The 25,347-nt window shown below is 37.7% G+C and overlaps 1 protein-coding gene across 3 annotated transcripts in view; it reads right to left on the reverse strand.

The window, feature by feature from the left end:
• LOC145668879 (transmembrane protein 198) overlaps window positions 1-25,347 on the reverse strand; it is a 335,961-nt gene that overhangs the window by 86,450 nt on the left and 224,164 nt on the right. For all 3 annotated transcript variants that reach the window (XR_014128114.1, XM_081737137.1, XM_081737138.1), the window contains exon 6: window positions 4,874-5,078. Coding sequence is in view for 2 of the 3 variants with exons in the window: in XM_081737137.1 (XP_081593263.1) it covers window positions 4,874-5,069 (196 nt within the window). In the remaining variant the exon portion in view is untranslated. The remainder of the gene's footprint in view (window positions 1-4,873; window positions 5,079-25,347) is intronic.

Here is a 25,347-nt window from a genome sequence, read left to right on the forward strand (position 1 = left end):
TATTCGTGAATCAACAAACATGATTATTTTATTAACAGCTATAACTTACTTCCTGTTTTACACCAAGTAGCATTTTAAAAAAGCGAATGAAATCCAAACTGAAAAATGAAATAAAAACTTTGTTTTTCACCAAATTTTCCATATGATAAAAAATGTTTTATAAAACGAGGTAGAGCATATAAAATTATAATGTACTTACAAACAATTTAGTACCAATGTTTTATGGTAGTATTTATAGTATCTTGTTAAAACGTTTGTCATCAAACTGTCAAATATAAATCGCAGTAAATTGTGTAATATGCTGTCACAGAAAAAAATATACCATGCTACTTTCCGATCTGTATAAGGAAGAGATACCATCAGCGGCGTAGCGAGCATTACAAGATTGGGGGGGGGGGTGAAACTTGACATTGCCAAGTTTTGATTTAAAAAAATGCCAAGTCTTACTTTAAAAAATGAAAAGTGTTTCGAAAGTCTTAGTCTCACTTTTACCAACCCTGTGGAAATCTATTACAGCAACCTTATTTTCATATTCGTCCAATTCCATGCCTCGTCTGAGATACGAATACGAACAGCCCTTGTCCCACTTTCGAGTGCAATTTTACACCTCAACTCAGAATCATTATCACCATGCACGATGCACAACTGCTAATTTGACAACTAATGGCTAGGTTAGGCTTCACCCAATCCTCACAAGGACCTCTAAAGCTATAATCTGTTGTAGAAATGCATAAAAAATGTAGAATAAGGTAGGCTACATTTACTGCTTGTGATATAGGGACATATAATTTACATAAACATTCAATTGAGGGGTTCAGTGAGAGACCAGGCTAATACATCCTTAGCTCATCTACTTCATATTTTAAGGACGTTTGGTAAAACGTCGGATCTTGTTGGGTAGGATGCGGAAAAAGGCTCTGGCAGAGAAGTGGGAGAAAGCCTGAGGGAATGTCTTTGTAGAATGATTTTCTACCAAAATGAATAATGTATGTAGTTAGAGAAGATGCACTATAATACATATTATAATATGAGATTTGATTCTACATTAAATTCATTATTTATTATCGAATTGAAATAGTGAAATTGTGAAAAACAGGGTGCGAAATCCTTGGGGAACAGGGGAATTCCCCCACTGAATATTTTTGAACAAAATTCCCTCACTAAATCCTTGCTGGGGGAGATAGTACACTGAAATAATGTCAGAAGTTTCCAAAGTAATTACCGTAATTCATATGTAATTAACGTGTATTTCATATTTAATTATTAAATGAACTAGTGATCAGCGGTATACTAGTAATATCTAACTTTGTATAGTTTACTACTTCTGAATGCCCAAATACGTGAACTTCCTATATCGAAACTTTGAAGCATAGAAGTGCACAAAGTTTTTTTTTCTTTTTTTTTTTAACTCTTCAGTCCTCGTCTCCTCCCACTTCGATTTCATGATTTCGCACTCTGATGAAATATATTAAATACCGGCAGGAAAAATACTAATATATAACCTCCCTTTTAGGCGCCCCTCCAACCACGCGCCCGGGGCACGTGCCTCGCTTCCTCCCCCATAGTTGCGGCCCTATGAGCTACATAAGTAACATATGCTTTGACTTACAAATGCGGAAGAAGGAAGAATTGCAATTTTTGTTTAACTTTCGAAAGAAGCAATTACGGGATTAAAAATAAGGTAGGAAAGGCAACACATTTGTATGAAAATGAAGTGAAACACACAGCGGTCTATGCTTTCACCCAGCAGACGTATTGTTTCGAACCCCAAAATTTGACTTGGCATCTTGCACTTAGGTTCACAGCGGAAGCGACGAAATGACTTGACTCCAGTGCCGTGCCGTGGTAACTCAGCGCCCGGGGGGAGAGTATACGACGGTGGCCCCGTACATATGGGTGAGATCGACAGACCAACCGCGAAGCGCTACCATGCTTGGCGCGAAGCGGTAGAAAATTTTCAAAATTAATCCCTGCTTTCTCTTGATTTTGAGCACTTTTAATTACTTTTTTCCTTGCATTTTATACATGTGTACACACATGCATTTTCCTCCCGAAGTTCGTCTCCCTTTACATCTACACCCGGGGCGGTCGTCCAACCACAAGGCACGGCACTGCTCGACATCCATTGTAGCTTTTCTCCCCACCGAAAAACACCCCCAGAAATCTACTGTGATACCTTTCCCAAAACACATTTTGTTCAATTTTCCCTACTCGAAAAGCCCTGTAAATAGAGTCTTACTGCAAAACAACTGAAATAATCTATTGTTTTCATTCATATTAATATGATCACTTTTTGTTCAAAGGCAAAGGTATATTCCCACACAACAGATACGGTTACACAATATATTCACTCTGGTATCAAAATCTACTCCCCTTTGATATTTTACTATTGGGAAAAAACTCTTAAATTTGTCAAATTTACATACTATACATAGTAAAAAGTTTATACTAACCAGTCACTGCCTTGTTCTTATTTTATTAATAGGCCTATTAATTCTTATTATTCTCTTATTAATCTCCACAGTCTGCGTGTTGTCTTGTATACGCTCTTGTATCAAATGCTTTTGCGTCCAATGCTGTACATGCAACCGAAACGCTTCCTCTGTCTTTGTTTTAATTTTGCACGCCACCTCTATTCAGCTTTTGTCAGTGGTACAATTTCCTGATTTTTCATTAAAGATTCTTCAAAATGTTTAGGAATATCAAATGAACAAAAGTGAAGTGTGATAACTTGCAGAGTCGGATCTAGGTTTAGTGGGGCCCTAAACTCTTGAAGGTAATGGGGCCCTTTATGTGTCCCGGTGAACGTAGGCACCCTATATACAGAAATGGATAAACTAATGATATTTTAGGAAGCAGACTAGCAGAAGGGGCACCATTACTTACATCATAGTAGCCTACACAACAGGAAGCATTGTTGCTACGTCCTACGTATATGTAAATTTTATTTTATTGATTGATTTTCTTATACATTGGAAATTGATATCCAGTTTTTTTCAGGTTTTCGGGGCCCCTAAAACAGTGGGGCCCTAAGCTATAGCTTGTTTAGCTTATACGTAAATCCGGCACTGATTACTTACAAGTAAAGAAGCTTTCAACGAATATATCAATTTATTTCAAGATAGGAAACTACACAAAATTTATGCCAAGTCTGTAAAAGAACTGATAATGATTTGCAGCACGAACAAAACGGCATTCTTCAAATTACCAACTAGGTATTTTAATTTGCCAACTTGTTAAGAAATTGGGAACTTTGGGGAGGAAACCTCCACTCTTACCCCTTTAACGACGCCCCTGGATACTACACTATTTTTCTATTGGTATGTTAAAATAGTATTTTCCATACTATTTTACCGTAAATTATTAATTATATGTAAACTTTGTTATTTTTAAATGACTGAAGCGAGGTAATCTTACGATGATGTTTTATAAGCTGGTCATTTGGGGGGCCAAGAACTCGTTTGGGGGGGCCTGGCCCCGATGCCCCCCCCCCCCCGTGGCTACACCCCTGGGCTTGGACATTGCGAAAACGACGGTCTGAAAGATTTGACGTAATCGACTGATTAAAACAGAACAAGATACGATTGGTGCAGGCCCTTAAAACAACAGAAAAAGTGGATGGACGTGAGTTTTGCGAGAAGATGAAGGTAACATGAAGATACAATGGTTTCATAGGGAGACTCAACGTCTCCGATGAAGCCACATTCCGCATCAGAACCAAAGTGAACAGACACTATAAGAACTTATTCGTATCCGAGGAACCGAGCTACTATATCCACAGACAGGGTGCCAGCGTGACTCTCTCCAAATTCAGCATTTCTCCTGCGATGTTTCGCGAGAAACCACTCGGTCGATTGACCTTCACTGAAGTAACTGAGACTGGTGACATTTCTGAAGATGAAAAATTGTTTGTTACCCAATTTAATATCAATTATGACGAATACATTCTACAACAGGAATCGGAATTTTCTTCACTGTGAGGGGAATGTACTGTACGAATGCTTCTCAATCGTATTTTCCAAAGGGGCTGGATCGGGTATGCTGGAAATGGAGACAATAATTTCACTTGGTCAAACTGATCGCAGGATCTTATATCATGCGACTTATTTCTTTGCAAGCTGATAAAAGAAGCATTTATGTAGATCACAACCCACGTTCATTACAACAAACATTCGCCCATTAAGAACTCCCTCTTGGTCTAGTGGCTAGCACGCTTCACTTCGGTTCGCGTGGTCCCTGGTTCGATTCCTGGTGGGGGTACAGTTGTACGACCAAAGTGGTTCGGATTGCACTATAATCAGTAGGTCCACGTCTCCTTTAGCCTAAACTAAATTAAACCAAACCAAACTCACGCATTGAGGTTGGAATGACCTTGATTACCGCATACAAGTGTGTCGTGTTACTAAGGACATACACCAACGGATTGTAATGAATGCGTGAGGCATTGTTGTGCCCGTGTATGTATGCATGCTAGATATGCATAATTGGGGTGTTCAGTGCACAAGGGAATCAAGTCTAATTAAGTTCTGAGAAAGAGACGAAGTTTGTACGTGGAAAAGTTCATATTTTTTGCATTATGAGAATCATTTACAATATCTGGACACGATCTCTGAAAATGGACTTGATTTCCCTCTGTGTTGAACGGGGCAATCTTTACACATCAGACATAACTCACTTAATCTACGAGTGAAGAAATCAAAAGTTTATTATTATTATTATTATTATTATTATTATTATTATTATTATTATTATTATTATTATTATTATTATTATTATTATCATTATTATTATTATTATTATTATTATTATTATTATTATTATTATTATTATTATTATTATTATTATTATTATTATTATTTAAAAAAATACTTACCAAACAGACTATACACAACGCCGAATACAAGGTACATGCCACAAATAACGGCAGTGGCTATGTCATAGTTGTAGTCCAGATCTTTGCATCTTTCTTTGGGGGTGCCAATTGGCCCGCCACCTGGAACCACCCCCAACCCCGTCTTATTGACAGGGGGACCCGTCGGCACCAATAGTCCAGTCTGGAATCCGGACATGGTGAATACCTGTTAAAGAAAAAGGAGACATAATGTATTTAAATACAGTATAAGTAAAAGAAGATAAAGTATTTGTGAGTAACTTTTCTAACAATATAATAAAAATATTATTACTGACAACCAAATGTATTTATTTGTATCCGAGCAATTTTTTAGAATTCAAACATACAGCATACATGTATTTTTATAAGTTTAACGTCTGCGATTTTGCGGAAGGAAGGGAGACTATGATAATGGAATGGGTAATAGTGATAGGGTATCAGGTCCCTTTTCAGCACTGAGGCTATATAAGACAGGACCTTCTACTGTATTGAAAGTGGGATCCGAACAATTCTCAGGTTTGTAGCCGAGGAAAGTATGTCCAAAGGATCGAAATCCGAGATCATAAGCGTTAGTTACTTATGACACAAAAAGGTACGTAAGTAATAATTGCAATAATGAGATATTTAAACGAAAAAATATTCGAAAATTGTGTTGTTCAATGACAAAATATGAGATTATTCGAATTTCAATTTTTGCTTTCTCACGTTTAAATAATGTTTTAATGTTTACACAACTATACTGAAATTAATACTTTTCTGACAGATCGCTGCGCGCACGTGCTGCTCAACGCTGTGCTGCCAGCATTCGACTAAAACAATGTGAATTCGTTTGTATTCTAATTGGCAACGTGCGGAAAAAGTGGAATGTAGAGCAAGAGAAATGAGCCACTATGATTGGCTGAACGTACCGTTGCCATAGAAACAGTTCTTCTTGCTTGATTGTTATGACCACGTGCAGGAAGGGAAAAACAAAAGAAAGCAATAGTCTGAAAGGACAAGTTATATCAAATAGCCTGTACAATGCTTTTCAAATGACAAACTACTCATTGCTTATTTAGCTAGTCATTGATTTTGCTTTGTCCAGCGTGATTTACGGAATTTTGTCAATTTGTGGCAGGTGGTAGTATGTTTTCCTACTTCTGCGATATTACCAATACCAGACGTGCCTCCTAGAAATCTTGTATCAGGATATTAATTGTTCACGCTTTGGCAAGTAGAAAAAAATAATTATGTACAAACGTGCAAACCGACTGGTTCTATGTCAGTTGATTGTCATGATACAACATGTTTTCGTATAGACAAACACGAAAACCTTTGGCAAATATTAATTGGTTTTCGAGTATGACTTCTAAATTGAGTATTTCCCTTCGCATTTTACCTTCTACCACGTCCATAATCCGGACACCAATTGAAGATCTAGATTTAAAAATGTCCCAAATGCACCAGATTTTTCTTTTTTCAGGAGAAATAAAAACATCATAATATTGAATGTTTGTGTTTGGAAGTGCTTTTCTTGTGCTTTGGCTTATTAATTATGCTCCTTTTTGTCCCTCCTTAAAGTTCCAACTGATATACAAGGTCTGTATGATAAGTAATGAGACTCGCCGCGCCGCGGCGTGCGTGTCGATGGAGCGGGTTTGTCGGTGATGGAGGATGTAGGGGGGGGTCCGAGCAAAGCAACGCACCGCGCGTCAGTTGGCTCCGAGCCTTAGTGGAGCGCGGACAAGCCTTGGACAAAGCCCTTGTGAACATTCTTGTCACGGCGGAAAATCAACAAACATGGAGGGTTCCATCGAACAGCGTTATGCGATCAAATTTTGCGTTCGCCTGGGAAAAACGGCTACTCAGACGCTTTCTCTCATCACGGAGGCCTACAAAGAGGAAGCCCTATCCAAAGCCCAGGTGTTTCGTTGGCACAGTGCGTTCCGGAACGGCCGGGAAAGCGTTGAGGATCTGGAGAGGGCTGGACGCCCGACAACAGTGACTACGGACGAAACTGTGGCAAAAGTGAGGGATCTCCTGAACTCAGACCGTCGATTATCGTTGAGATTGATTGCTGATGAACTCGATATGAACCACACAACAGTGCACAAGATTGTGACGGAACAATTGGGAATGAGAAAAATCTGTGCGAAACTGGTGCCGCGAGTGTTGACTGACGAACAAAAGCAACGACGTGTTGATTGTTGTCAGGAACTGTTGAACCTCATGAACAGTGACCCTAACTTTGAAGATGACGTCATAACAGGTGACGAGTCGTGGGTGTTCCAGTACGACCCTGAAACGAAACGTCAAAGCGCGGAGTGGCACACTCCTGCGTCCCCGCGCCCCAAGAAGGCCAGAATGTCGAAGTCAAAGGTGAAAACAATGTTGATTGTTTTTTTTGACAATGTGGGGGTGGTCCACAAGGAGTTTGTACCCCAAGGACAAGCCGTCAACGCCGCCTTCTACAAACAAGTCCTTGAGAGACTGCACAGGAGCGTCAAGCGGAAAAGACCGGCGATCGCTAGCCGGTGGAAGTTGCATCACGACAATGCCCCTGCCCACACCGCCTTCTTAGTGACCTCCTTTTTGACCCGGATTGGGGTGGAAGTCCTTCCACAACCACCCTACAGCCCAGATGTGAGCCCGGCCGACTTCTTCCTCTTCCCGAAGCTGAAGCCACGCTTGAAAGGAACCCGTTTTGCAGACGTCACAGCCATCCAAGCAGCCGTGACCACATTTCTAAAGGACATGCCGGCTGCTGACTTCCAGGGGGCGTTTGCAGCGTGGAAACATCGATTGCAGAAGTGCATCGACGCAAGAGGAGAGTACTTCGAAAGCTTTTAAGTCCCTGTACAGATCAGATCAATAAAACAATGTTTCCAGACCTGGTCTCATTACTTATCATACAAACCCTGTATATATATATATATATATATATATATATATATATATATATATATATATATATATATATATATATATATATATATATATATATATATATGTGTGTGTGTGTGTGTGTGTGTGTGTGTGTGTGTATGTGTGTGCAGGCCTATGTGAGCTTGGAATCTTATTCGATTCAGGTCCTTAATTTGAAATATTTTTGTGTTGTTAAGCACCATTATATGTTGAAAGTGTACTTTTTCTTCTTTCCACGCTGAATCCTTACGGCTTTATGACACATGAATTCGTATGCATTCGATATATCTGAAAAGGGATTGTGACAACTAGTATCAAGAAAACAAGGGGGAAAATGCCCACCATGAATTTCGAGTACTTATATCAATTGAGCACTTATATATACAGGTATAATTGAAGTTGCATAGAAAGAGTCTATATTCGGTGAACCAGGTCAGGCATTTCCAATACTCGGTTCGCTGCACGTACCGTATGAACAAATCAAACGAAAGAAAAATCAATTTTTCAAGAGGATATAATATTTAAAAAACCGCCCTCTTTGGGAAGAAAACTACTTTCCATTCCATGCAAAGACATCGTAAATCATCAGAAAATATGTTGTCACAGGTCAAACGCCCTTATTATCCATTTTTTTCCCCTTTTCATTTGAACTCTTTCTGAAGACAAAGGAAGCCATGAAGTAGCAGCAACAATTATTGGACCAGTGACACGCCCTTCTCCTAAAAGTGGTAACCCGTTGAGACTGTATAAAACTGAATAAGAAGAGAGAGGTTCATGATGACGAATTGACAAAAGGAAGACTCACCATGAAACTAGCGAACAGTTTCCTAGGGTGGATCACGAGAAACTCCACAGGTAGTTACCATTTCATCAGCGAAAACAATACACACAGATCATTCAGAAAGCAAAAAACCACCAATATTTGTACTTGTTAATCCCCAGAGTGAGCAGGCTATTCAGGGTTGTAACCAAACTTAAACCTTTATTAGCTATTAACAGGCCTAATCACTGCGAAATTAAAAATATCGCTAATTTTACAGTAATTATGTGATATCTTCAAATAGATAAAAGACAATCGAAATGTGGAACAAGAACGCCCTAGACAATATTATTTTGCATGAAGTACCGTTATCACGAGTCACCTAATAGCTTTCCGCTTGCAGCCACTTAGAAACGTGAAAATAAATGTCGAATTTCTAAAGGGCTGGAAATCGAAAGCAGATAAGTGAGTCGTGATAACGGTATCGCATGTAAAATAATATTGTCTAGGGCGCTCTTGTTCCACATTTCGATTATCTTTTATATATTTCAAGATATCACATAATTACTGTAAAATTAGCGGTATTTTAACTTCGCCGTGATGGGGACCTCTTAATTGTTGTAGATCGTGCTTCTGTTATTTTTGTCGCAGTAGGTAAATGATTTCCTTTCTTTTACAGAAATAAAATAATATACTTAATTAAATGGGGAAAAATACGTAATATGGTATTGCTAGTGTGAAGTCAGATACTCCACTCTGAGAGAATTATTACCTTTCCAATGCCAAACGAAATCAAAATATTTTTTATAAAATATCCAGATTCTCTGACAGCGGAAGACCTTAGAACAGCGATCGCCAAACCGTTGATCGCAAGCTCGGCGGTAAGCACTTTGAAACTGACGATGACGAAAAACAAAAAAAATGTGAAGTTATGGTTTGTCTTTACTATAAATATACCACATTGACTTGACACCTAGTCTTCCGTTTCAGGCGCTGCTATCGGCTGAAGGAATTCCACTCTCTTTCGCTAAGGCTCCCTCGCCTAGCAGCTGCTGAATCCTTATTGGCTCAACGCGTGGGTGTGCCGTGGTGTGAGCTTTAGTTCGCATTTTTGCCACGGCTCAAGACAATTTGGCAGCATAATAGCGGGATATTTCTTTGAGGGAGGTTTGGGCAAGTTGGTCTCCCGCTATGACAAGTGTTTGAACATTGGTGCAAACTATGTCGAAAAATAAGGTTTAAGTTGTGCTCTTTTATGTAAAAATACATTTGGCTTGGAGAAACTTTTTTCTTCAGCACGGTACTTACTTTCCGGACAAGCTTCGTGTATGGTACTTTATTCCTCGGTAACTACTGGCCGAATCTGAACCAAATTTGGTGAGCAAGTAGCCCATCATCTAAGGAATAAAACGATCGCTATATTTGGTTGTCGAGCTCGATCAGAGTTTATATGAATTTCTAATTTCTTTGATATGGCAGGTTTCATATCGGCTGAACTCCTATTGAAGACTAAGTAACTAACTAACTCTATGGCCTATGGAACCCGGAGGTTCAATGCCGCCGTTCACAAAATCTCTCCACTGACTTCTCTCCTTAGCCAACTGGATCCAGTTTCTACTTTGTATTTCCATTTCTGCGAGATCCATCTTAATATTATCTTCTCATCTGCGTCTAGGTCTTCCTAATGGTCATTTTCCGATTGGTCATTCAGCTAAGACTGAAAGCGTTCCTACTTTCTTCCATTCTGGCTACATGACCTGCCCACCTGAGCCTCCTAGACTTAATGACCCTAACAATGTTTGGTAAACCGTATAAATTATGTAGTTCCTCGTTATGAAGTTTCCGATTCCCCATCCCCGTTCCTCTTTGGACCGTATATTCGTCTCAAGATCTTGTCCTCACCCTCAGAGTAATCAATCATGTTTCGCAACCATACAGAACAACAGGCATGATTATCGTTTTATATATTTTAAGCTTCAAATTCCTCGACAGAATTCTCGGAATTCAAACAGGAAGTTGAAGAAATAAGTCGCTTCTGGTTTAGAGATGTCAAAAAAAAAAAAAAAAAGATTATATAGATTCAAAGAATTTCTTTTTTATTTTATAGATTCGGAGAAACTGTTTTTATGATATACCAGTAGATTCAGAGAAACGTTAGTTTATAGATTCACAGAATTATATCTTTATGTTATATACAGTGGCGTATTTAGGGGTTGGCTATCGGGCTCAAGGCCCCCCCCAAATAAATTTGTTATATGCAGAACTTCATTAAAATTTGTCACCACTCAAAAGGAAAAATATAAGTGCTTATTCACGTATTGTGTATAGCCCCCTCCCCCGAAACAAAATCTTAAATAAGCCAGGGGTGCCCACAAAGAGGGGCTATGACGCAAACTGTGTCATTGAAATATTTGGGGGGGGGTAAAAATCTATATAAATATGTTTGAGGGATGTAAAAATTAATCGAAAAGATTTCTTTTCCATGGAAGAACACCTACGGATAGACAATTGAGGGGGTGCGTCATGGACATGAGGGGGGGGGGCACCACTGAATAAGCTACTGGTTATACATTTATATATATATTTTTTTAAATATATAAATTGAGCATTCCAAGAGTACTACTTCATCTCCGCTCTCTCATCCGCCTGCGAAACTGGACCTGATAAATCTCTTACTTCTGGTAAGAACAGTGAATCCTTCTAGTTTTGAAGACCACCGAAATTCCACAATGTCAAATGAAACACTTGTTTCAAAAAAAAAAAAAAAAAAAAAAGCATCGTTACACATTGTCGCACACAGATGTCATCGTGTTAACAAATACGTTTTCTCCTGCCCCATTGAAGTTAATGTTTTCCTAGGGTAATGGAAATAACGACCCTTTATATCCATATCAATATCAACCTTACATGTCTCAGGTGATTTTCCATCACGTTCTTCTTTTGTGAAATATTGTATGATTTATTTTCTCTCTCTCTCTTTCTGACTGACTAGTCAAACAACTGTTCGAAGCACAATCAATATTTCATGATCTGCGCACAACACTATTATAACTGAATTGGAATCGTTTGAGAAGATTTCAGACAGAATAAAACCCTTCTTTCATTTTTGTAGAATTTTGAGGGGTCTGGGTAGGAAAGTATGGAAAGAAATTATTGAATCCGCAACCAACTCAATACTTCTATATAAGTGATCTTTATATATGATGATTCCGAAGGTGTCTGATTACTGCTAGCAGTCTTCTTGGATTCCATTGGTTGATTAGAGATTAGCATCTCGTTCAACAGCGAAGCTATATGAGACGTGAGCCTATAGCTTAAGAGGCCTCATCACGGCGAAATTAAAATACCGCTAATTTTTACAGTAATTATGTGATATCTTCAAATAGATAAAATATAATTGAAATGTGGAACAAGAAAGAGCTCGCTAAACTATATTATTTTACATGAGATGCCGTTATCACGACTCACTTATCTGCTTTCGATTTCCAGCCATTTAGAAAATCGGCATTTATTTTAGCGTTTCTAAATGACTGCAAACGGAAAGCTACTAGGTGACTCGTGATAACGGTACCTCATGTAAAATAATATTGTCTAGCGCGCTCTTGTTCCACATTTCAATTTTTTTTTTATCCATTTGAAGAAATCACATAATTACTGTAAAATTAGCTGTATTTTAATTTCGCAGTGATTAGGCTTCTTAAAGTGGGATCCGAACTCGGAATGAGCTCATGCCGGGAATTGAATCAGAGTCCCCGCGCCAAAAACGCGTACGCCAGCCATATAGCCACGATGGAACTCAATCATGAGTTCAATTTTTTAAAAATTCAAATTTAACGTCCCTCATCAGCACGGAGGCTCTCTGAAACGAATCTACCGCTACAAATGAGGCCCGAACCTCATTCAAATGAACCTGGGTTTGCACAAGAGGAAAGCACCTCACCGGAAATACAACCAGGAACCACTTGATCGAATATTGGGTTGTATTCAAAGTTGAAGTAATTTTTGGTGTTGACCCAATATCATGTGGGCAATTGGGAAATTATTTCTTGGGTTAAGAAGTAGCGGACTGTCAGTCAAGACAAGGAAATGACAGCCGAGAGATCTTGCAGTAACGTTGGGTGTGCGACATGTAGCTGTCCAGAGCTCTTTACTGGCTAGATATACTTGTATTATTATTATTATTATTATTATTATTATTATTATTATTATTATTAGTAGTAGTAGTAGTAGTAGTAGTAGTAGTAGTAGTAGTAGGAGCCGTAGTAAAATTCCTTGTATATTTTGGTTTATATGTGCAATGGCGAAAGAAATAGAAGAAGAAAAGTCTATTTTCTGAGTTCTTGAATAAAGAGTGAAGAAAAAGACAATTTCATTTACGTGTATGAGGTAAAAACATCGACGTTACGCAAAAGAGATTTAAAAAAACACTAGAGGGTTCGAAATGTAGGTGTGGAGAAGAATGAGGAGAATTAGCTGACAAAATGGAATCAAATGAGGAAGTGATAGAAATAGTAGGGAAGAAAGAACAATTTTAGATGTAAATAAAAAGAGGACGAGAAACTGTTTAGGACATTGGTTGAAAATGAACTGTATCATGAATGGTGCGTAGAAAGTACGGTGGCAGGAAAAAGAGACGAAAGAGGCTAAAATTGACGGACGACATTAAAACAGAAAGTTTGTAATTGAAAACGAACACATCAGCCGAAGATTGTGATGGATGGAAGTTTCTCAGTTTCCGGCAAGTGACCTGCCAATGACAGCAGAATATCTATGATAATAATAATAATAATCTTTTATGTGCTACCTGCAAAAGTTCTTTGTGGATATAGGCACAGGAAATCTGTGTTCGATACCCAGTGGAACATCATGTTCTTTAGATCCCAATTTAAGCTATAAGCCCGTGTCTAATACAACCTCTGTACTGAAAAAAAGAACTTCAATACCTAGAGAGGGGAATGGTGGCTTAGTAATAGAGCGCTTACCTCTACTGCGTGGGGTCTCTGGTTCGATCCCGGCCATGTAAGTTTGTGGTGGACAACATCATACCCGTGTTTCCTCGGGGTATTCCCGTTTCCTCCCACCTCATTTCACAGATTTTTCCATCATCATTCCCTTGCTTTAATCATTGTCTCCCTCAGCCTAAAGGTTATAATCGTGGGATGTTAAACTGAAAGATTACATTTCATGTTTCTCCAATACTTAGAATAAGAATGATACACTACACTAAGGAATCACGTTTCCGCATTATCTTTCCTTTCCATCACGATCAATCCTTTCCCTTCCTTTCAGGTTTTCTTAAAAAAAAAGAAAAAGAAAAAGAAAAGAAAAGAAAAAATGAAAAGTTTTCGCCACACACACCCATACACAGTTTATACAAATAGAAAAACAGCGAAAATTAATCGATTGTTTCCGCTTTCTGCTGGATAACTAAAAGTGTAATGGTTTGAAGACCACTGAAGAACAACAACAACTGGTGTAGTCAAGAACATTGTGATCAGAATATTAAATTGACGTTCGGCTTCTCTTTTTAATCATGACAAGCACGTTTTATAGATTGAGATCTTTTTTAGAAAAAGCAAACAGTTTTCTTCGAAACCTTTTACCCTTTTACTTATCTTATTCTATATACGTATAAAAGACAGTGGCGTATTTAGAGGGGGGGCTTCCGGGCTTAAGCCCCCCAAAATCTTACTTACTATAGTAAAGTATATGAAATATCTTGCAGAATTTTCACATTTTCAGGCAAAGCCCCCCCCCCCGGAAAGTTAGCACAGCCCCCCCGCAACAAAATCGTAAATACGCCAATGATAAAGGACTTTACATGTCTCCCGCACTTCAGTTATGATGTTTATATAAATAACCGAAAGCTTTTGTGAGATAAATGTTGAACAACGGCGGCAGCACACGGCGTTAACAGGTTTACGTGATAATTGTTTTTTGGCAGCGAAAATTAAATCCGTAAATTACAGTGTCATAATTTAAAGTCCATCACATTTATCAGTTCAAGGCAGAAAGTCTTTTCGACGTGAAGGAAAGAATATTCTTTATAACAGTGGCGTATTTAGGTGTGGCTTCCGGGCTTAAGCCCCCCCGAAATCTTACTTACTATAGTAAAGTATATGAAATATCTTGCAGAATTTTCACATTTTCAGGCAAAGCCCCCCGAAAGTTAGCAAAGTCCCCCCCAAAATAAAATCGTAAATACGCCACTGCTTTATAATAATACAGCACTTCTATTTATTAGTAATAGTTCTCATGGATGAAACGAGGAATTGATTTTATAATCTTGATGAACTACACTCTTAAGTAGGTCAAATGAGAAATATAAGTATGAATATACAGGATGTTTCAAAACAACATCGACAACGTTTGGGAGGTGATTCCTGACACGAAGATAAGACAAAAAGTATAGACCAACCTGGGTGCTCAAAAGTTTCCTTTCGGAGTTATAGGCTGCCGAAAACATGAAAAAATTTAACTTTAAAATTCCAAAACTATGGGACCTACCGTAATCGGGTCAAGACTTCATTTAGGAACTACTATGTGTCCTATCCAAATATACTAGTTTCGGAATCCTGCAGTACTTCCTTAACAATTTTTATAGAGGTAGTTGGTGAGTAAGCCTACTTCAAATTATATGCCCGTAGCCAAACTCCCTCTATAAAAATTGTTGCATGAGTACTTTGGGATTTTGAAACATGTATTTTTGGAAAGCACACATATTAGTTCCTAAGTGAAGTCTTGACCCGACTACGGTAGGTTCCATAGATTTGGCACTATGGACCTTTAAAGTTCATTTTTTTAAATGTTTTCGGCAGCCTGTAACTAGCCCGAAAGAAAGCATTTGTGCGCCCAGGTTGATCTATACTTTTTGTCTTATCTTGGTGACAGGAATCACTTCTCAAAAGTTGTCAGTGTTGTTTTAAAACACCCTGTATATGAAAAACCATATTATGTCAGAAATGGGCTTTTGGTTCTGTATATTCTTGAAATTCTACAGTTAAGTTTTATATAACCACCATCGCGATTTACCCAATCCTCAAGTTTTCTGAATTTTTAACAAGAGGGATTCAACATATCATTACGGAATCCCCCCCCCCCAAAAAAAAGGACTACGGAATATATTTAAGTTAAGCTAAATACAACTGCACAACAAACATGACTGAGTGATTAGCTTTTGCGCTTCTATCGGGAAGTCCGGGATTCAACCAGCATTCGACCATTCTGACAAAGCTTTTCTTCATTCCATCTGTGAATGTAGAAATCGTGCGTGTACTGTGAGTTGGCCGACTTCCTTTCTTATTGTTTTTAAATCGTTATTATTACTAATTACCAGCAGTGACGGTTTTGCAAAGGTTGGGGAGGCGGTCTTTCGGTCTGAAACCCGTCCCCAAAGTTACGGAATGTCTGCAACAAACGAAATATCTATTAGTTATGCATTTACTCATAAACTTTAAGCTCCCGTCAAATAAAAATTACGAATGTTTAGAAAAACTAAACATTAGTAAGAAAAACCCTTCCCAAAATACTTTTTTAAATCCGCCACTGATTCTCAGTATAAAATGATTTTTAAGGTTGTATCAGGAAGATTATTGCTAAACATATAAACGAAACGAAATATTAGTTATGCCTGTACTCATAAACTTCAAGCACCTCCCAAATAAAATTAGGACTTTTTAGGAAACGAAACAATCAGAAAAACCCCTCCTAAAGTACTTTTCTAAATCCGCTACTGATTATTTGTATAAATTGGTATTCAAGGTTGTGTCCGGAAAATTATTGCTAAATCACTTCACAGCTACAGTATAACAGAAATGTGGAAGTACGGCTTGATGGATATATTGAAAAACGTACGCTTTGACGGATAAATAGAAAAACGGGCAAGTTTAACTTTTGCGCTAGAAGCTAGAGTACTAAAAGCTCTTAGAAATGAAACACAGATGACAAACTAAAATGATCTAGAGAAGAAAAAAGTTGTCGAAAACTCAAAAGTTAAAATAAAGTTAAATAGCCTCTAAAATTGCCCTCAAATACTACATTCTTCATGTTAGCTTTAATTCGTAAAACATGTGCTCCATCCATCTTGATGGTGAATTTCAGAGCGAAATATTGCATTTAGGTCATGAAATTCGTATCTAACTATAGAATATACTATAAGAAAGCTATTTAGATAGAAAAATCGTGAAAATGAAAAAAGCCAAAATTTCCAAAACTCTCGTTTTTTCCCCTAAAAAGCCGGCTTTTTATGTTAAAAAAACCATCGATTCAAAAAAGCCGGCTTTTTTGCATCTCTACTTGAAAGTATCCACTTTGTCTAAAGTATTATTTGATATTTTGACACATTAATAATTTGCAGTACGATCCGGGCCAACTTCCATGTATTTAGTTTTCTCTTCATTTACTTCCAAATTCATCTCCTGCTAGCGTTTAATAAGAGCTCTGCATTTCTTTCTATTGTTCTCCTTAGCCCTATCAGATTTACATCATCAGCATAAGCCATAACCTGGTGAATACCATTCAATTCTAGACCCTGGTTGCTATCTTTGATTTTCCTTATAGAGTACCCGAGAACAAAGTTGAGTAATATTGGCGACAAAGCATTTCCCTGTTTCAGGTTATTCTTGACGTGAAAGCTCCTAGACAGGAATTCTGCTATCCGAACTTTACTTTGGGATTCATTTAAACATATCTTAATTAATCTAATTACCTTTTTTGGTATTCCAAATTCTGTAAGAATGTTGTACATTCTCTCCCTCCTAACCAAGTCGCAGGCCTTTCTAAAATCAATAAATAATTAGTGTACCGGGGTTTTATATTGGCATTTCTTTACGGGTATTTGTCGAATGGTAAATATATGGTCAATAGTTGATCTACTTCGCCTAAATATGCACTGATAATTTCCAACAATTTCATCTGAGTATGGGATCTATCTTGCTAATAGAATCTGAGAGGATCCAGTACGTAATATATCAGGAAAGAAAAAAAAATAATCTTGCGTATTTTTAATTGTCTTACCAGTATTAGTAGACGTTCTAAAACTGTTTGCAGACAGAAGTTACAACTCGTGCTTTAGTGACGTAGTATCTCCCTAGGAGTGGTGTGGCAAGGAAGCACGAGACGCCACTGCAAACGGAACATATCTACAAAACATAACTTTGGAATGCAAAAGTAAAACATAACAAAACAGGTATTATAAATAAATAGAATGTTAGAATGTAATCAAGATTGGAGGGTCATATTACAGGTCGCGTCTTCCTCTTCGACGAACGCTGGAGCGATTCTTGTCGCCGTCACAGACACACACACACACACACACACACACATCTGAAGGAAAAAACACTTGCTGTTTCAATCAATACTCGAGAAGCTTCCAGAGCCACGCAGACCAAATGCCCCACTCTACTTTTGCTGCTCTTATTTTCCTCACACTGACATACGGTGGTGCAATCTCTCATTCCCACCCATCCCCCTACTCTAATATGGAATCCCCTTTAAAAAAAAAAATCTTCCAAGGATAGATTCGTCTTAAAAGGTCCTTGAAGAGGATATGGGATAACGTTAAGTAGGACAGGATAAAATACGATGAAATTGGGTTTGATGTTTGTAGGTAGAAGCTAGGATTTAAGAGGATTTCGGAATGTTCCTGTTTTCTGTGCTCTACACACAGTTCCATTACCTCGTTTCTCCTTTATACCGTATGTCATTCTTCCCCACGAGAACATACAGGGTGTTCTAGTACTCCCTTCGAAATTTGTATCTAAAATCTTAAAAGAAAATTGTGCAAAAAAAAAAAAAAAAAAAAAACTTCAAAGACTCTGATCACTAAGATTCTGAGCATTTTAAAAAACAAATCACAGTACAGTGTGACCGTAAAGTTATGAAACACAAAGTTTGATTGCATTTATCTTTTGAACCAAGAACAATAATGATCTGAGACTTGAAAAAAGTGTAAGCGTGTTCTATATAGGAATTTGGAGATCATGACCAATATTGGAGTTTGTGACGTTTTTTGTGTAGTAACGAAAGAGAGTACTGAAAGTGTAAAATAAAAAAAAAAAAAATGTACAAAATAAACTCAATAGAATCAAATTCAGGTTATCAATTAAGTTCAATTTCTCATTGTTTATCATTAATTAAAATAAAATACACCTGTTGCAATAATTTTACAACAACAGTGTTAGCAGGGTAGCAGGGGCCGCGTTTCTGTAAAAAAAAAAAGACTTGGATTATTAAATAGCCTTTTTACATAGCAACACTGCATCAACTTCGTCACCTTGTCACATCAATGGATAAATGTTGATACATACTGCACATATACACAGGAATTTACACACATGGAATCAGTTTCCTGCAACAAAATGTTGATTTTCTTGATTTTGTACATTTTTTTTTTTTTATTTTACACTTTTGGTACTTTCTTTCGTTACTATACAAAAATGCTAGAAATTGCAACATTGGTCATGATCTCGAAAATGTCTACATAGAACACGCTTACATTTGTTTCAAGCCTCAGGTCTTTATCGTTCTTGGTTCAATATATATACGCAATCAAATTTTGGGTTGCGCAACTTTACGGACACACTGTATTTACAGATTTATAGGGTGTTTTAGGCTTGCTTTACAACTTTTTATTATGCCAGAATAAATATGCTGAAGAAAAAAAAATAAAAATTCTTGCAAAACTATTATCCTTTTCGAAATATGAAACATGTAATGTACGAAATATTAATATTAAGAGATTTCCAAATCGAGTCTCAATACAAGTGCGTAAGTTTTTCTAAATAATAATAATAATAATAATAATAATAATAATAATAATAATAAAAACTGGCTATCCACCTAGAGTGAAATTTATTTTCCTTTCTTTTTGTTAACTTTTGAAACAGCGTCATTCCTTTTTGAATACCCTGTATGAAAATTATTTGTAAAATGAAGTCCCCTAAAGTACTTTTCCCTCCACCATAATCTCCAGGTACACTGCTCGTTGATCCCTGTTCTTCTCTTGGATCAGACAGGTGATATATGACTTGTTTTACATTGTTCATAGTTTTTTTTTATTATTATTATTCTGCATCTTGGATATCGAAGTTTAATATTTTGCAATTTGTGTAGTATAACCACTTAACAGGAAAATATATCACAATTTTACCTTTCGTGGACAGAATTTAATATATTAAATCCCATGTCATGTGTAGGAGAGAGAAATTTAATACAATTAACCACCGAAACCGATCTCTATCACTGTTAATTACGTTCATGATATTGATATTACTATTATAGATAGTCTGAAATGTTTCCATTACCTATATCCTTGTGGTAGATCCTAATCAATTATCACATGATTTAGGTGTGTATTACGTAAGTAGAGGTCTTATACACTAGGCTGGGTTGTTTCGTGCAATACTAGTTAATTTCTGTTTGTGTTATACGTCAGTGGCGGCTCTGGAGTTCTACAACAGGGAAGTCACATTGGCAAAAGGCGGAGAAACTGGTTTTGTGCTCCACCCGCGTCGCAAATTCATCCCTAGGCTTTGGGGTCTCTATCAATGTTTTAGTTCGGGGGGTATTCTTTAAATTCTTCTATTAGCTACAAATGTTATAGAAAAAAATGCCGTTCATATACCCAGTATATGTCCAGATATTTAACGTAACTTTACATACTTTACTCAGCACACAGACTTCAAACTAATGAAGAAATGAAAAACAACTTATGTTGCGAATACTACAACACTATTCTCCAATTGAATTTTCTCAGTTGATTCTGAAAACGAAATGAAATTTCTAGTTCTACGTCCCATGCTACGTCAGCACAGACACAGAGCTTAGGCTGCGCCCTATTTCCTCTTCTTCCGGGGTCCCATTTTTTAAATCACAAATAATGTATGATTACACTGTATGTAAGGACAGGCGTTTAAAGGTCTATTTTGTGAGCCAGGCGATCTAAAAAGAACCAAGCCAGTCATGTTTTAAGATCTATTCTCTGAGTCAGGCGAACACTAAAAAAAGGGCCAAGCCAGAACACGTGAACAGAAAGTAACATCAAACATGGTGATATACAGTATGTTGCCAAATCTCTCATATACATCAATCAGGTCTGCGAACTCCATATTAAACTAACTAAATTTTTGTTGAGTCGTTTTTCATTCGAATACAGGAATAAATGTCCACAACTTTTCTTTAATATTTTTCTTCATATTAATTGGGAAGGCATGTGACCTTGTGATTAAACTACAGAGCCGCTTCTGCTATACGTATAATCTCATAGCGAGCTTGGGTTGATAAAACTCTCTTCTATAGTGACGTTGTTCTCCACGACAAATTCCTACTTTTATTCTGTGATTTACATTTTGCTCACAGTAAGGAAAACATATCCCTAAAACATTAAAAGTTAATACAGAATCTAGTGGAAATCATTCGGCAGAAAAGTTTCAGAACTACTGCTACACTTTAAATGAATATATATTTAGGCCTATATAAAACTTTGACCCACTTTTGTTGATGCGAAAAACATTACAGTGTCCCATTAAAAGCTAAAAACATTTACACGTAACCTTTACATTTTCGAACATGCAATTATGGAATTTACTGCTCACGTAACCATTGAGTATATATTTACGTAGTAACTTCATAAAATCAATGATATAACCTCTAGTATTTTACGTTATTACAGAAAAATTATTTGTAGCGTCAATAGACAGCCCGACGTACGTAACCCTCTTAACAACAAAATAAATGTATGTATTGATCATATCCTACACTGAAGTTACGCAACTGGTACAATTAGTGCTATTTTCTGTAGAATATTGTTAATACAATCTGACTATCCTACTCTGTTCTCGTAACCGTACTTAGGGAATTTTAGTACATTAGCTTGAACTAACTAAGAAGATATTGTATCATGAGGGACGTCCTAGAGGGTATGGTGGCGGGAAAGATAAGGAGGGGGCGAAGGAGACTACAATTAATGGATGATATAAAAACAGAAAGATCATACGCGAAGACGAAAAGGTTAGCGGAGGACCGTGGAGCATGGAAGCTTCTCAGCTGCGGCAAGTGAGCTGCCAATAAAGGCAGATACCTATGATGATGACGATGATGATGATGATGATGAGCTTGAACTAAAAAGAGTTGCAGCACAGATATTCCAACTCGCGATCCCAGTTCTGGAGCTCTCAATTGACTCCCAGCTCAATAGAGGAATGCCGGCAAGCGTGGACGCGACTACACACGAGTCTTATATTGTAACACTAAGTTTTAAATATTGCTAACGGTATACGTCAATAGGGTGATCATTAGGTAAAAGTAGGACATAGATAGTATGTGCATAACTTCTGTTTTAGATTTAGAAAGGGTATTGGAAACACAAGTCCATAGTATCGGGAAATAACGCCATTCATTTCATTGCCAATATAAAATAGTACTTGTATCGACAGTTCATTATTTTGTACTGGACTGGCTGTTGAGATCTGCAAAGTATCATGTTTCGTAAATTTTATTTTCTAAGTGATAAGAAAATGCCAAAATATTCGTGGCAGATACTCTAAAAGTGATTTACTCTGATAAAGTGATAAAGCTCTGATGGCCATCCAGCAAGGTACGGTAGTCGTATGTGTTGCATGTTCGTTTAATATTCCCCAGAGACTGGTTAAAACGAAAGCACCAAAAACCATAGAGAAACATGATTGCATTCTGTTTTGTCCCGGCAACTCGAGATAAAATTAAAACAGAGAATAATTAGTTTACAGAAAATTAGATTTGGTTTAACCAGAAAAGACGTTAGTGAGGCCGTCTACAGAATATGTCAAGGGGATGTCATATCCAATACATTTCATAATGGTAGAGCTGGAAATGACTGGCTTTATGCATTTCTAGTTAGGCATCTAGATATCATCCTCAGAAAAGCGCAAAAATTGAGCTATGGAAGACTTGTGCGATTCAACAAAGCAACAGTGAATGACTTTTATACTCTACTAGAGAATATGCTTGATGCTTTGAACTTACGTGACAACTCAGAGCTAATTTGCAAGGCAGATAAAACTGAACCAAAAAGTTCTGGCAGAAAAAGGCAGCAAACGAGTATGTAATGCCACACAAGAGAGAGAGAGAAAAAAAAGGCGAAATTGAGTATAGTGAATATAGTTGCGTGCATCAATGCATTGGGTTTACGTTAGATTCCGAATGCAATTTTATATAAGGGAAATACGGAAAGAAAGAATGTGGTTATGATTTTGTTTCAAATAGAAGTTACTCAATGACATCTTTATCAGCTTTGACTCCAAATGATGTTTCAGAGAAGAGCAACCCACAGCAACACACAGCGGCGTAACTAAAAGCATGGGGACCTTCCCGCAGACAGTGTGGGGTAGGGTACCTTCTCTACGTCCCATTTCATGATTTTAGGGCCCCTGATGGCTTGGGGCCCTCCCACAATGCGGGGTCTGCGGGGTCCTTATTTACGCCCCTGGCAATACATATAGACACGCGGTTCATCTTCGCAGCTCCCTCAACATCACCCAGTGATCACTCTATCCACTAGTTAATGCCGACATCTACAAGAACTAGAAACAGATCTCTCGATAGTCGTTCTCTAAATGCCAAGGAAGTATTCGTAACATGTCATATTTGCACCAGCTGCCTTTCTCACACGGAGAAGTACAAATTGTCAAGGAAGAAGGATAGAGACTTGTTTTGCGAGGGCTGTGAGAGATATTTCTGCGATCTCAGGAGTAGTAACAATTGGATATAGTGTATTGAATCCAAAGCTTGCTTTCACGAAAGTCGTTATTCAAATAGTATTCTTAAATGTGATTTATTCAGTTGTACCAGTTTAATCAGTACCAGTAGAACATGTTTAACTATTAGCTGCAATATATTAATAAGCCATATTCTTGGATCCCTGAATCCACATCAAAAAAGTCATTACTCGCTATCCCTTAGTGTTTTTGTTCTATGGCGACATGTGTTTAAACTTGAAATCGTTAATTTGAACCACTTCCAGTCTGAATAGAGAGTTAAAAGAGGAGATGGAATACATTCTTGGAAAACTGAATCGATTATAAAAGCAGCATTCCGATATGTCTTATCGTTTTGGCTGTATGGAAATCAGTAGTACAAGCGAAAGTAGTAGTAATTTTTTGAAAAACCCGCTTTCGATAGTGTGTGGCTGGCAGTAGCGTACGCAGAAATTTATTTCGGGGAGGGCCCAAACTCAATATGAGGGTATTTTATATTAAAATTCCTAAAATTGCCCCTAAAATTAGGCTAAATTTACACAAGTCAAAATTTCGGGGGGAGGAGTTCGGACCTCCAGGACCCACCCCTGCGTAGTCCCTGGTTGCTGGTTATTGTTAGCTATTATTATTTACTTAATAAGATCTTTACTAAATCTTTCGTGTTCTACAAAGTGTGTGACTCTTACGATTACGTCCCGAGTACTTCTATGCACTAAAACTTAATATTTTATTTAACCTCTTTATTCTCAATCTTTTCCGTATATCACTTATACTTCTCTTATATCCATAATCTTCAACCAACTCACATTCTATCATAAATCATAATCTTAAATCATATTTCTCTATATCTTATTAAACTATCTATCATCTTAAATCATAACCGTATATAAACAAACTATCTCATATCTATATCTTATTTTCACATGCTACTACTCAGTTTACTTAGTAACAGTAAGTGTCACATTTACAAGCACTTTGAGCCCAACTCACATTCCAACAGTTGCGATGCTATATATATATATATATATATATATATATATATATATATATATATATATATATATATATAGGGGTTGGACAAAAAAATCTAAAAACACTTCATACAGGACATAAGTTTGGCCCTCCACACTACAATACGTGTTCGATTTCCGATCGTTTTTTGTTTTCAATGTGTCAATGTGGACCTTCCTCTTCCGTCAGCAGTAACCAGTTCACCTGTGAGTATCGTGGTGTGGTAAAATGGGCGACCTGACAGATTTCCAAAGAGGCATGATCGTTGGTGCCCGTCTGGTTGGAGCTTTAGTGGCAACAGTGGCGAACATTGTGGGAGTATCGAAAGGCACCGTGTCCAATGTCACGAGGCCATACACAATTCATGGGCAAACAACGTCTGCAAAGCACAATAGTTGTCGAAAGACAATCCTGACAGATAGAGACCGGAGAGCATTAAAACGGATTGTAGCAGCTAAAAAGAAGATCACTGCAATGAAAATTACGTCTGAACTCAATTCCGGTCTACAGAACCCGGTTTAATCGAAAACAGTGCGATAGGAACTTCATAAAATGAAAATTCATGGCAGGACCCTGGTCACAGCAGTAAATGCGAAGAGGCGTATCCAGTGGTGCAAGGACCACAAGGCGTGAACTGATGAGCAGTTGAAACACGTAATGTGGTCCGATTAATCAACCTTCACCTTGTTTCCAACAACCGGTCGTGTTTACGTATGGAGAACACCGCCGCAGGCCTATGATATAGACTGTCTGCTCCCAACTGTAAAATATGGGGGTAGTTCTGTTACAGTATGGGCAGTGATACCGTGCTTTTCTGTAGGTCCCATCATAGCCCTGCATGGAATGATGAATCCTAAAGCGTATGAGGCCATTTTGGGGAACCAAGTTCTACTCATGGCCCAAATATTGTTCCCTGATGGTGATGGCATCTACCAAGATGATTTGGCACCCTGTCACGCTGCAAAAACGGTAAAATCATGGTTTGAGGAGCATGACCTGGAGCTACCACACCTCCGCTGGGTCCCACAACCACCAGATCTGAACATCAT

This window comes from Thermobia domestica, chromosome 13 (assembly GCF_964235325.1).
Source record: "Thermobia domestica chromosome 13, izTheDome1.hap1.1, whole genome shotgun sequence".
In the NCBI taxonomy this organism is placed as follows: Eukaryota; Metazoa; Arthropoda; class Insecta; order Zygentoma; family Lepismatidae; genus Thermobia; species Thermobia domestica.